Source organism: Pagrus pagrus, assembly GCF_965226575.1.
Source record: "Pagrus pagrus genome assembly, chromosome: 1".
Lineage (NCBI taxonomy): Eukaryota > Metazoa > Chordata > Actinopteri > Spariformes > Sparidae > Pagrus > Pagrus pagrus.
In genome coordinates this window covers 35,255,691-35,269,088 of record NC_140185.1, presented here as the reverse complement: position 1 = coordinate 35,269,088, position 13,398 = coordinate 35,255,691, and the positions used below count along the sequence as shown (strand labels likewise).

The 13,398-nt window shown below is 38.6% G+C and overlaps 1 protein-coding gene across 2 annotated transcripts in view; it reads right to left on the bottom strand.

The window, feature by feature from the left end:
• Nucleotides 1-496: 496 nt before the first annotated feature.
• c1qtnf4 (C1q and TNF related 4) overlaps nucleotides 497-13,398 on the bottom strand; it is a 37,302-nt gene continuing 24,400 nt past the window's right edge. For both annotated transcript variants that reach the window (XM_084347778.1, XM_084347777.1), the window contains exons 2-3: nucleotides 6,312-6,673; nucleotides 497-5,415 (exon numbers count right to left, since the gene is read on the bottom strand). In XM_084347778.1, the coding sequence (XP_084203904.1) occupies nucleotides 4,633-5,415; nucleotides 6,312-6,668 (1,140 nt within the window). In that variant the 5' untranslated portion in view covers nucleotides 6,669-6,673 and the 3' untranslated portion in view covers nucleotides 497-4,632. The remainder of the gene's footprint in view (nucleotides 5,416-6,311; nucleotides 6,674-13,398) is intronic.

Below are 13,398 nucleotides of genomic sequence, written 5' to 3'. Positions count from 1 at the left end.
TCAAGGAGTTCAATTAATATTTTTCTTTTTTGGGGGGGGTCATTTTTTTGGTAGTCAATGACTGAAACTACAAACAGTTTTGGGCCATAGAAAGAAAGGAATGGTTTTTAAAATCTTATCTTAACATGTCTTTTCATCACAATGTCCATTGTTATGAAACTAAAGCTGAGATTGTGCACTTTCACATCTGTGTGAATGTGACTCTTTTGTGTTAAACTCTTTTATAAGTAGCTGTAGGTGGTTTGCTGTAGTTTAACTTCTTTCAGTGTGAAGCTTTCAAAGTAGCGTTTCCAACACTGGAACTAGGATCAAAAAATGATCTGGATATCTGAATCACATGTCGGATCCCTTCTCAACTTCTGCTGCCATGTAAATCTGCCATACTAGCTTCGCCCAGCAGGTGGTGCTGCAGCACACAATGTAAAATAAAGAGCGAAGCCGTGCTGCTGGAAATGTAAATACTGTCTGTGATTTCTGACTGAAACAGTTCAGACTGTTCATTTCTTATTTTTTTATTTTGTCAAACAAGCATTCATTTTACATGTAAGAAATACTGAAAACAGTTCAAAGAATCAACATGAGCCAGACTACTGAAAACGAGACGTGGGTCAGAACGCTTTCTGATATTCTTTGTTATTTTCCATCATGGTTGGATTTGTGCTTTTTGGGAGCCGTAACCAGGAAGTGATTTTTAAACTACATTCTGACCCACGTCACAGAGTTTCTAATACACGATGATCAGTCTCCCATCAGGGTTATCAGAAAGAAAGAAGCACAGACCAGAAACATCCAACATATCGTCAGTTACTGTACAGATAATTCATAAGAAAAATACACAGTTAACAGGCGGCGACTGGGCCTGTGAAGCTGTTCAGCCGTCATCTTTTTAATTCAAAGTATTTTCAGTTATATGCATGCATCACACGAGCTTCTGACTGTGTCAGATATGAGTCACTTCACACACCACGAGTCAGGTATCACCTTCACGCACTGATTCTCTGAACTGGGTCAGGACTGTTGCAATGTAAAACTGAAGCAATCGCAGGTCCACCCCCGTGCACTGCTCTCTCACTGAGGCTGAATTAGAGAAACCACCAGAGGTGAGACTGTGACAGAATACATTATTATCTGAAATGAGGCACACTCGCAGTGTAATTTCATAGTGTGAAAAAAAAATTAGCATCTCATTGTCCAAAATGTTGTCACTTTCTCAAAAGTCGGTGCAGCCGCACAGGACGGGAAATTGTGGATTAGTAACCGTGTGGTGCAGAGAGGCCTGGTGAGAGTGTGAAGTCTGACGCGCACCGTCTGGTATTAGTTTTCAGAGGAAGTGTGAGACCATTTCCCCCGAGCCAGAGAGATCACTGTGAGGTGAACCGTTTTCATGAGCTGGAGGAAAAACTCAGTTTTCACCACTCTGACTCACAGTATGGCCACATCGTCAGTTTGTCTCCATAGTGTTTGATTTGACCATCATTCAGGATTTTATATCAAAACAAAACGATTTTAATGTTGTGCCACATGTGTGGATGTAGTCGAGGTCTGTAGAGGAGTAAGTATCAGTCCACGACTTTTTGTGATTTTTAGTTTTGGGTTGAAAGAAAATGAACATGAACTTTCACCAGTTATTTCTTATTCGCATTTTTGTTTCTTTTTTCTTTTTCTCACCAACCAGGTGATCTACGGAAGCCCTGAGGGTCAAGTGAAGACTTTTTTTTCCTGTTTTAAATTGTTTTTTTGTGTGTGTTTGTGACTTGAGAACTGGTGGGGAGAAATGTGTGAAACCATTTCTCATGATTTTTTGAGACAAAGAAAAAAAAAAGCTCCAGGAATTTTTTTATTTTTCACTCACTTCCATTAATTAAAACAAAATATCTTCCCCACTGTTTCACACATCAGAATTTTTTTCTCTTGATTTTTTTTTCATGTTTTCACAGATAGAAAAAATAATTAAGGGAACAATTATCCTGGCAACACTTTGTTTCCCACCAGCTCTCAAGTCATAAACACAGGAGAGAAAATAATTGAGATCAGACCGTGAAAATGGATCACCAGAAAAAAATGTCTTCTCTTGCCCCCTCTGGGCCTCCGTAGATATCTTCTAATGAGACGCTCCACTGTGTTCAGCAGCTAGTCGCTAACCGTCTGTCATTTGTGATGGGTAAGAAGCTTCAAGTTGGTTTGGCGAGCTTTGTGTTGTTTTGTTTTTGCTGGAAACAAATTTAACGAGATCAGTGATTCATTCTGGGCTTTAAAACCAACACATTGAGATAAAAGATGCTAAAATGCTCCAAAGATCTGGTGATGATTCTCCACAAGCGATCCAAATTATAGATTGGTGTTTCTTTTCAGTGCTTTGAGCACCGAAACCAAAACTATTTCCACCTCTCTTGTATTGAAGCGGCAGCAGAAATGAGGCGAAGCATCCCTTTAAAAGTGCAGTCCAATATATCCTAATGTGAAGTCATAAAACTGAAAACAGTGTCGTCGTCTTCTAAAAGTAAACGGGTCTGCTCGCAGTACACTGGTGGTGTTTAAATCAGAAATTCACATCCGGTTGAGTCTAATAAAAAGAAAATGTAAATGTTCCATCACGGTGAAGCTTCACTGCACTCTTCACCAGTGAAGGTGATTTCATAAAGTTAAGGTTCATCACAATTTCAACAGCATCATCTTTCTCCCGGCGGTGTGAAATTAAACAGACATGCATATTAGAGCGGCCCGGGAGAAGCAATTCAATTTTCCCCACAGTGGTCGCCATCTGAAGAAATGTATTAAACGCTGCTAGAATTAGAAATCAAATTACGGTCCGGATCCCCGCAGGCTCAGAGGCGGCATGTGGTCAACAGTCTGTACAGGATGGAGACGCACTTCCCCAAAAACCGTGTCCGTTTTTTTGTCCTGTCGTCCTCTGTGGCCGAGTGTCACTCCAAAATGAAGAAAGGAAAAAGACTTATTTTGACACAAAACACACTGTTCATATCGTTTTCACATGCCTCAAAAGACATAAAGAAAGGAAGGTGACTTTTTACATACGAGCAGAAACACCAAGTCTTTGACGAGGAGAACAAATGCACTCAGAAATACTTCTCTTCCACTTCACATTACCTCCTCAGCTCCCTGTCAGCCACAACTATCATGTCGTTATCATGACGTCAGACTACAAATCATCTTAGACTCTGGATTTCTTTACATCCGAGATATTTCATATCTGGTTTTAAAGGCAGCATTACAGTAAAGTGATGACATTTTCTGAACTTACTACTTATTAATCAGAAATCTCTTTGTGTTAATATTCTCTGAATGTACCAATAGTCATCTTGTCAAGGCATTTCCTCAAAAAATATCAGGATATTTGCCCCTCACAGAGTCTGTGCACGGCACCGCCCTGCGTCTATCAGCCTCTCAGTGGTGATCGATGTCGGTGTGATCGAGGCAGCAGATTTTACAAAATGCATTCCCCCTTTCTTTTAAAACTTTCTGTACGAAACAAGAATCCTTCTTTCCAGGACGTCTTAAATTTACTTTCTTTCTCTTTTCCCTTTCACGATCGCTGAGGAGTAGACTGCATTCTGTACCGAGCCAGAAACACGTTGTGATAACTAAGAAGGGGAAAAGGTGTGAAAATGTGTCTCAAATTGGAAGAAATGCAGGAGGATTGTGACCCCAGGGGGACACTAGGAGAGGGAAATGTAAAAATGGGAGTCTCCCGGGGAAATCAGGAGGGCTGGCAAGTATGACAATAGGAAGGATTACAAATCCCCCTTCTACTGCAGCTAATGAGGATGGCCTTTAGTTTAAAAACAGAATAAAATGTGCATCACATTTTATTTTAATCAACATTTTCTTTGAGCCTGATAATGAGACTGATTTGCACCAGAGGATATGTGTCAACTTTATCACCCACAGTGCAATAAATTAGGATATAAATACTCATCATGTTGTGCTAACAGTGGACAGCTGAGCTGTAAAAAAGGATCCCGCTGACACAGAAGTACAATCGCTAACTCCTCGTGTGGTCGTACACAGCTACATGAGAGTTGGGCTGACACAGAGGTGAGCAGGTAATGACCGAGTTTTCATCACAGACAGAGTTTCATCACATTACAGTTCGATGAAGTCACATCCAGGGAGGCCATTAGCTGGAAATTGAAAGGATTTTCATTTAATTTTTAAAAATCCAGTCATTAGCTCCTCACCGCCACGCTGATGAAAAGTCAGGTGAAGTTTCGTAGTTCGCAAAACATTTCTGGAGCTTCACAGAACTGGAGTCAGATTGATGACTTGTGTCTCCACTGTAGTTTATTCTGGTCAGAAAATGGCAGAAATGTTTTGTGGACTACGAAACGTCACCCGACTTTTCCATCAGCACGAGGGTGAGGAGATAATGACTGAATTTTCATTTTACGGTGAACTCCTCCTTTAAGCTCCGCGCTCAGTCCAAGGTCCCCGTTACTTTGTGAAGGAATTCACATGAAGAGGAAGCTTCACCGACGGCCACGCAGCAACATTCATCACCAGTTTTCTCCACTCAGCTCAGAAACGGTCAAACGCCTTTTTGTGGCCTCTGAGACTTTTCCACTCGGCATGAATTCCTCCCACAATGTTCAGTCCGTAGCCCATGTGCTGCAGCTAGGGCTTCTTTTCTGCATATGATTGGCTGGTGGTGGCGGTGGTGGTGGTGGGGAAGTCTGGATAAACCAGGAAGCCGGTGAAGGTGATGTACTTGGCGTGGTTGCTGTAGGCCCCAAATCCATCCCTCTGGTGGGAGTAGAGCCAGACTGTGTCTCCGGGCTTCAGCGACAACATCAGGCTCTGACTCTGTAGAGCCTTCTCGCCCTGGCTGTCGTCGTAGATCATCGCCTGCACCTCCAGACGGTTCTTCATCAGCTTGACGGACAGCGTCTTCTGCGGCAGCTTGCCCACGTTGAAGGAGAAGTAGTACGCCCCGGGGACGCGGCAGGTGAACACGCCCTCCGTCACGTTGAAGTCCTCTCCGATGTTGACGAACGCTGTGTCGAAGCTGACCGGCTGGTGCTGCGGCAACCCCACTTGGTCGACTCCCACGATGCTCTGCGTACGCCCCACCGAGAAGGCAGATCTCTGGTCGTCCTCCTCGTCATCATCCTCCTCCTCCTCTTCCTCCCTGTGCTGCAGCTCCTTCTCCTCCACCGTGCCTCGTGTGTCGGACTGGACGTGCTCTGTGGCCTGGTTACTGTCTAGCAGGGGGACGTTGTCTGGACGGTGTGGGTGGTGGTGTGTCTGGTAGCCGTAGGTGTCGGGGTAGACGAGGTAACCGTTGAAGGTGGTGTAGTGTCCGGTGTTGCTGTAGAGCGCGTAGCGAGGGTCGCCATGAAGACGGAGCCAGACGGTGTCGCCAAACTCCAGCTGCAGCATCACGCTCTGACTCTGCACCTGAGGAGGGAAGCAGACTTTATTATCTGAGCCGCCGAGTCACATCCAGGTCTGTTTCACATCGAGGCTCCGACACCAAACATAATCCGATCATCTACCTCACGCAGCTTCTCATTCAGGGGAATTTGGTGTGTAATCCCCTCTGTTCTGGTTTCATTCAGCATCCCAACACAAACACAGCCTCTGTGATAAGAGCCGTGCCGTACTGGAGGACAGCTGACATGATAAAAGACCTTTGACATGACCTCAGCGGGGAAAATCCACCTTGCAACAGGATTCAGCCATTATTTAAACCAGAGGCTGACTCGATGAGAGACTTGTTCTGGTCATCGATTGAAACACAAATCTGTTTACATTTTTCAGCTCAGTCAGAGTGTAAGGGGTTTTTGTGACTTTTTGTGTTTTTTAATTAACATGTGAAGTAAAACATTTCAATTCTGTCACGTGTCCTGACAGTTTCCACTGTGATTTTTTTGGTTTTGAAAACATCTGTGGGGTTTCCTTAACATACAGAAGTCATAGTCTTTAGTCACTAATGGGTTAAAATGATAATAAAAGATGTTGTTTTTCTTTGTCACTGTCCTGTCAATGCTCAAACAGTGCATTTTGTGTTTTCCATTTTTGAAGTGTAGGTGCTTCCTTACTTTTCCAGTTTAGCAACCTTAGCTTCTTATAAACTAATGATGAAGAGACTTTGCCGTCCAGTTGGGCATCTTATTTTAAGGGATTTGTTGAATTTAGGATATCACCATCGCCCGTCTGATAACTATGAGCCCTCCCACAAATGCTCTGATTGGCTTAGTCGGAGCTCCAAGCAGGAAACAGCCATTCGTAAGACAAACACAACTGCTGACAAAAACTGGAGGCGAGCGTTGGTTCAGCGGTGTGAATCCTACCTTCCTCTCCTCTCCTGCGTTTTCCTCGTACACGATGGCCTGCACCTCGTTTCTGTTCTTCATCAGCATCACCGACAGGTCTTTGTGTGGGAACTTGCCCACTGTGAAGGAGAAGTAGTAGGCCCCGGGGATACGACAGCGTAACAAGCCAGCCTTGGGGTCAAAATCCCCGCCGATGTTGACATAAACGGTGTCAAAGGTCACGGTCATCTTGGGCCCGCCCTCCATGCTGTTGGTGCGAGCAACAGAGAACGCTGAGCGAAGCTCGACGTCCTCCAGCAGACGGGCAAAACCCCACGCACCGCCTGCATGGCTCAGGCACAGCAGGCCAATCAGCAGGCTCGCTGGGAGCAGCATCGTGTCTGCAGAAACATGAAACAATGAGACAAATAATCAAATTCCAATAATTAAATGTATTTGGCATATTCAAATCATTGTTTCTCTAAACTCTATTTCACCTATGAATTTTTTTTTTTTGTCCTAGAAATAATTTTTTTGTTCAATTGGTTTCACGCTGTCACGTTTTTTTTGTCCTGTAATTTTATTTCCCCACTCTATTTCACAAATTGCATTTCTTTTTCTCTGGTAACTTTTCTTTTTTTGTTAATTTGGTTTCAAAAATTAAAAAAATATATTTGTCCTGGATATTTATTAATTTTTCTTTTTGCTTGGTTTCACACATGAACACAAAAATGTGTCTTGGGAAAAACAAAATTAACTCTTTTTCACTTTTTTGTGTCCTGGAATTTCTTTGTCCACTGGGTTTCATGTATTAATTTTTATTTTGGTCCTGGACATTTTTTTTCGTTCGGTTTCACAGATTAAATTTTTTTTTTTGTCCTGGATGTTTTTTTGTTGGTTTCACACATGAAAAACAAAAAAATGCACCTAAAAAGAAAATAAATAACTCAATTTCACTTTTTTTTTTTTACTGTTTACTGTACTGTACTTTTTTTTAAATGTAAATTATTGGTTTCACACATAAATAAACAAAAATTCACTCGATTTCACACATTTTTGTTCTTGTCCTGGAAATTTTTTCCCCACTTTTTTTCACAAATTGCATTTCTTTTTGTCTTCTGGACTTTTTTTTTTTCCCATTTGGAAATTTTTATTTCTTCTGGAATTTTTTTTGGTTAATTTGGTTTCACAGATATTTTTTTTGTTGTTTTTGTCCTGGATTTTTTTTTTCTTTTTCTTGGTTTCACACATGAAAAACAAAAAATTGTCTTGGGGGGGGGGGGGGGGGGGGGGGGGGAATCACTTTTTTTCACTTTTTGTTTGAATTTTTGTTTTTGTCCCGGACATTTTTTTTTTTCCGGCCAGTTTCACAAAAAAAAATGAGTTATTTTTTTATTCTGAAAATGTTTTTTTGTTCATTCGGTTTCACAAATAACATTTTTTTGTCCTAGACTTTTTTAATATGGTTTCACACATAAACAAAACTTTGTCCCCCCAAAAAATTACTCAAGAAACTCAAGGAATTCAATCCGTTTCACAAATACGTTTTTGTTATTTTGTTTTTTTTCTTGGTTTCACACACACAAAAAAAAAAATGTCTTGGGGCGAAAAAAATCACTTTCATCACTCTGTTTTTTTGTTCATTTGGTTTCACAAATAAAAAAATTTTTGTCCTGGATTTTTTAAATATGATTTCACACATAAAAAACAACCCCCCCACCGTTTTTTTTTTTTTTTTTTGTCCTAGAAATAATTTTTTTGTTCAGTTGGTTTCACGTTGTTGTTTTTTTTTTGTCCTGTAATTTTATTTCCCCACTATATTTCACAAATTGCATTTCTTTTTCTCTGGTAATTTTTCTTTTTTTGTTAATTTGGTTTCACAAATTAAAAAAAATATATTTGTCCTGGATTTTTATTAATTTTTTCTTTTTTTTTTGCTTGGTTTCACACATGAACACAAAAATGTGTCTTGGGAAAAACAAAATTAACTCTTTTTCACTTTTTTCTGCCCTGGAATTTCTTTGTCCACTGGGTTTCATGTATTAATTTTTATTTTGGTCCTGGACATTTTTTTTCGTTCGGTTTCACAGATTACATTTTTTGTTTTGTCCTGGATGTTTTTCTGTTGGTTTCACACATGAAAAACAAAAAAATGCACCTAAAAAGAAAATAAATAACTCAATTTCACAATTTTTTTTTTTTACTGTTCACTGTACTGTTCTGGACATTTTTTAAATTTAAATTATTGGTTTCACACATAAATAAACAAAAATTCACTCGATTTCACACATTTTTGTTCTTGTCCTGGAAATTTTCCCCCCACTTTTTTTTTCACAAATTGCATTTCTTTTTGTCTTCTGGACTTTTTTTTTCCATTTGGAAATTTTTATTTCTTCCTGAATTTTTTTTCTCTTTTTCTTGGTTTCACACATGAAAAACAAAACAATGTCTTGGTTTCACAAATTAAATTTTTTTGTCCTGGATTTTTTTAATATGGTTTCACACATGAAAAACAAAACTTTGTCCCCCCAAAAAAATGCTCAAGAAATTCAATCAGTTTCACGAGTACATTTTTGTTATTTTGTTATTTTTCTTGGTTTCACACAAAAAAAACAAAAAATTGTCTTGGAGGGGAAAAAAATTCACTTTTTTTCACTTTTTGTTTGAATTTTTGTTTTTGTCCCGGACATTTTTTTTTTTTTTTCGGTCAGTTTCACAAATAAAAATTAGTTGTTTTTTTATTCTGAAAATGTTTTTTTGTTCATTCGGTTTCACAAATTAATTTTTTTTTGTCCTGGGTTTTTTTAATATGGTTTCACACATGAAAAACAAAACTTTGTCCCCCCAAAAAATTACTCAAGAAATTCAATCCGTTTCACAAATACATTTTTGTTATTTTGTTATTTTTCTTGGTTTCACACAAAAAATCCCAAAAAATTGTCTTGGGGCGAAAAAAATCACTTTCATCACTCTCTCATCACTCTAATGTTTTTTTGTTCATTTGGTTTCACAAATGAAATTTTTTTTGTCCTGGATTTTTTAAATATGAAAAAAAAATTATTTGTCCTGGATTTTTATTAATTTTTTTTTTTTTTTTGCTTGGTTTCACACATGAACACAAAAATGTGTCTTGGGAAAAACAAAATTAACTCTTTTCACTTTTTTCTGTCCTGGAATTTCTTTGTCCACTGGGTTTCATGAATTAATTTTTATTTTGGTCCTGGACATTTTTTTTCGTTCGGTTTCACAGATTACATTTTTTTTTTTTGTCCTGGATGTTTTTTTGTTGGTTTCACACATGAAAAACAAAAAAATGCACCTACAAAGAAATTAAATAACTCCATTTCACAATTTTTTTTTTTTTACTGTTTACTGTACTGTTCTGGACATTTTTTAAATTTAAATTATTGGTTTCACACATAAATAAAGAAAAATTCACTCGATTTCACACATGTTTGTTCTTGTCCTGGAAATTTTCCCCCCACTTTTTTTTCACAAATTGCATTTATTTTTGTCTTCTGGACTTTTTTTTCCATTTGGAAATTTTTATTTCTTCTGGAATTTTTTTTTTCTTTTTCTTGGTTTCACACATGAAAAACAAAACTTTGTCCCCCCCAAAAATTGCTCAAGAAATTCAATCAGTTTCACGAATAAATTTTTGTTATTTTGTTATTTTTCTTGGTTTCACACAAAAAAAAAAAAAAAAAAAAAATCACTTTCATCACTCTCTCATCACTCTAATGTTTTTTTGTTCATTTGGTTTCACAAATGAAATTTTTTTTGTCCTGGATTTTTTAAATATGATTTCACACATAAAACCCGTCCCCCACATCACTTCATTTCACAACTTTTTTTTTTTTTTTTTTGATGTCCTGGACATTTTTTTTTCACTATTATTGGTTTCACACATGAAAAACAAAACAATCACTCAGAGTCAGAATTTTTTTTTTTTTTTTTTTTTTTTGTCCTTGTTTTATAGCTTTATTGATAGGACAGCTCAGACATGACAGGAAACAGGATGATAGAGAGGGGGGGTGACATGCAGCAAAGGGCCACGGGTCGGACTCAAACCCCGGGTTGCTACAGCGAGGATGAGGCCTCTGCACATTGGATGCCCGCTCAACCAACTGAGCTAATGAGCGCCACTGAAAAACACAAATTTGTCCCAGAAAAAAAAAATCAGTCCATTTCGCTGAATTTTTATTTTAATTTTTTAAAAATTATTATTGGTTTTACACATGAAAAACAAAAATGTGTCCCGGGGAAAAAACATTTTTCCACTTTGTTTCACTTATGAATTTTTTTTTGTCCCCCACATGGTTTCACAAATTGAATTTTTGTTTTTGTCCTGAAATCTTTTTTTTTTTTTTTTTCATTTAGTTTCACAAATGAATTTTTTTGCTGTCTTGGAATTTGTTTTTATTGGTTTCACACATAAAAAACAAACATTTGTCCTGGAAAAAAAAATCCCTCAGTATTAACTTTTGTTTTTATCCTGGAATTTTTTTTTGTTCCCCATTCGGTTTCACAAATAAAATTTCTCTGGGGAAAAAAATCACTCTGTTTTACACATGAAATTTATTTTTTCTCCTGGAGAAGTTTTTGTTTCACAAATTAAATTCTTCTTTTTCTTCCAAAAAGTTTTTTCTTAATTTGGTTTCACACAATTCTTTCTTTGAAAGATTATCCTTGCAAAACTTTTTTTCTCACCAGTTCTCAAGTCATGAACACAGGAGAGAAAACACTTTAGATCAGACTCAGAAAATAAAACATTTCTTCACTTCCCCCTTCAGGGCTTCCGTACCTCTTGGAAGACCTCAAGCAAGCCCAGTTGCTTTTTCTATAGCACTTAAATAGGCTTCTACAAATGTGCCTAAAGACAAACCACACACAGACACAGACCCACACACACACACACACACACTCCCTGTGCTGTGTTTGGGTTATTCAAGCAGATCGCTCTCAGTAGAGGACGTATTAATGTTTCTTTTATTAGCAGAGACAAGCGCTCTCATTGTCTCATTGTCCTGCTCTAATGAAGCGGCAGGAAGCAGACACACTCAGGTGGAGCTGTCAGCGCTCTCAAAGCACCCCGACAACAAAGACACACAGCCAATCATGTACAGAGCGACCAGACCAGAGCGGCCGCCGCCAACACGGTCGGTGCAGTTTATCAACCTGCAGGAGGAAAATACGACCGTATGGAATATATGATCCGTCTGAAATCATTGTCTTTACACTATTTTTTATCAATGGTGTTTATTTTATGTCACTGTACTTACTTTGTTTGTTGATTTTTCAGATTTTATTTAGTAATTTTTAGTTGTCCATTTTTATTTTTTGTGTTGTGTTGTTTTCAGTTCTGCTGTGAAGCACTTTGGGCTGCATGTTTGTATGAAAGGTGCTGTGTAAATAAAGTTCAGTATCTAGCGGTGGAGCTGCTCCTCATTCACCTTGATAATGTGGATTTGCTGTTTGAGATTTTTCCCCCCTTGTTCAAGTTGCTTCAGCAGTTTTATTGACAATGATTGAAGTTCAGGTATTTTATTGTTATGCTTCCTTCTGTCGTCACTCGTCCCTCCTCCAGCCTGCGACCCATCAACGAGTCGATCCAATCACTTTAATTCATCTGAGAGAGGAGGAGGCTTTAAAAGGAGCTTATGCTGCGTTCAAGTCAAAGTCAGAGGTCGGAATTTTCTAGCTGAAGTGTGAAGAGTGTTCGAGGTGCACAAGGCCATAATTTCACAAAAAAAGTGTGTGACCGTGACAAAATAATTCATCTTTGGCAAGAGTCCACACAAGTGAACTCTCAGCAGTGCAGCACATACAAACAAAACAGAGGAGGAGAAACAAAACACGATCGGAAAAAAAACGCTGATCTGATGACAGTAAAAGGAGCAGACTGCAGGCAGCAACTGAGATGGGAAGTACTTCATAAATCTAATTATTTTTGCATTAAGTAAAAATGATCATACAGTATGTGTATCCAATTTGAGTGATGATTACATCTTTTAAAAACTACTTTTTTAAAGACCCACAAGGCTTTTTCCTCTTTGTGTTTTCCTTCCCAAGTTCACTTTTGCCCCCACAGCAAAAATGAGGTCCAAATATTTATCCTCCTCCACTGTGCTTGGCATGAAATGACAGTACACTGCGTGGGTTTACGAACCAATTATAGATTTTATTTAGAGCGTCTCACTGATTTCATCGCTCGCTATCTGCTCCGTCCTTTCAGTAATAAACTAATTATAATGGTCGAGGATTGTTTCCAGGATTCCCCGGACAAAATAAAAATGGTTATGCAGGGTGAAAAATATCTTCACGTTCACAAGAAAAACCAATTGCTGACGGCTGGTGGGAGATGAGCTGCCGTCTCTGGTGTCCAAGCAACAAGCGTAGTTCCCCCAGCCAACATCCTCCCTGGAGGGGAAGAGCCGGCGAACGCAGCACGATGCAAAACAAAGTTTGGCCTTCATTAATTTTTTATGAGACACGAGTGAATCAGGATAGCAGGCAGGACTGACTAGTACTGAAAGATTATTTTTGACTGTTCAAAACCCATCAACAGAACTTGTGAAGCCGCTCTGAAGAGAGATGAAATGTCCGCTTTTTGTTTTTTCACACATTAGACAATACCTGGAGAAAATGTTTATATTTAATACCACGGGGGGGAAAACACTGAGGGGATGAAAGATTTGTATTAAAAGAGGAAAATAACAAGGCTATAGCATGACGACGAGAAACTTTTCTTGACAAGTAGAAGAGAAAAGCAGAAATACTGTAGCAAACATGAAACCTGGGGTTGGTGAGATTGTAGAAACCGGTAAAGCAAGCTAAATTTTAAAACTGAAAAAAATCCCACCTCCTCCCCTCAGAGACAGTCAGGTAATCCAATGAATCTTTTTTGAAACGAAAGGATTATTCGAGGCCTGCAGCCGCCACAGATACTGGATTTTTTATTTTTATTTTGTCACAGCTGTCAGGATGTTAAAAAAAACCTTCTATAAATAAAACAAAAAATGCGTCTTGATTAATTCACCACCCCGAGCTTTAAATATCACACCTTTTAGAAATATCTGTTTTTTGCCTCTTTAGCTCAGGCCTTTAAAAATGTGTCAACTCGCTG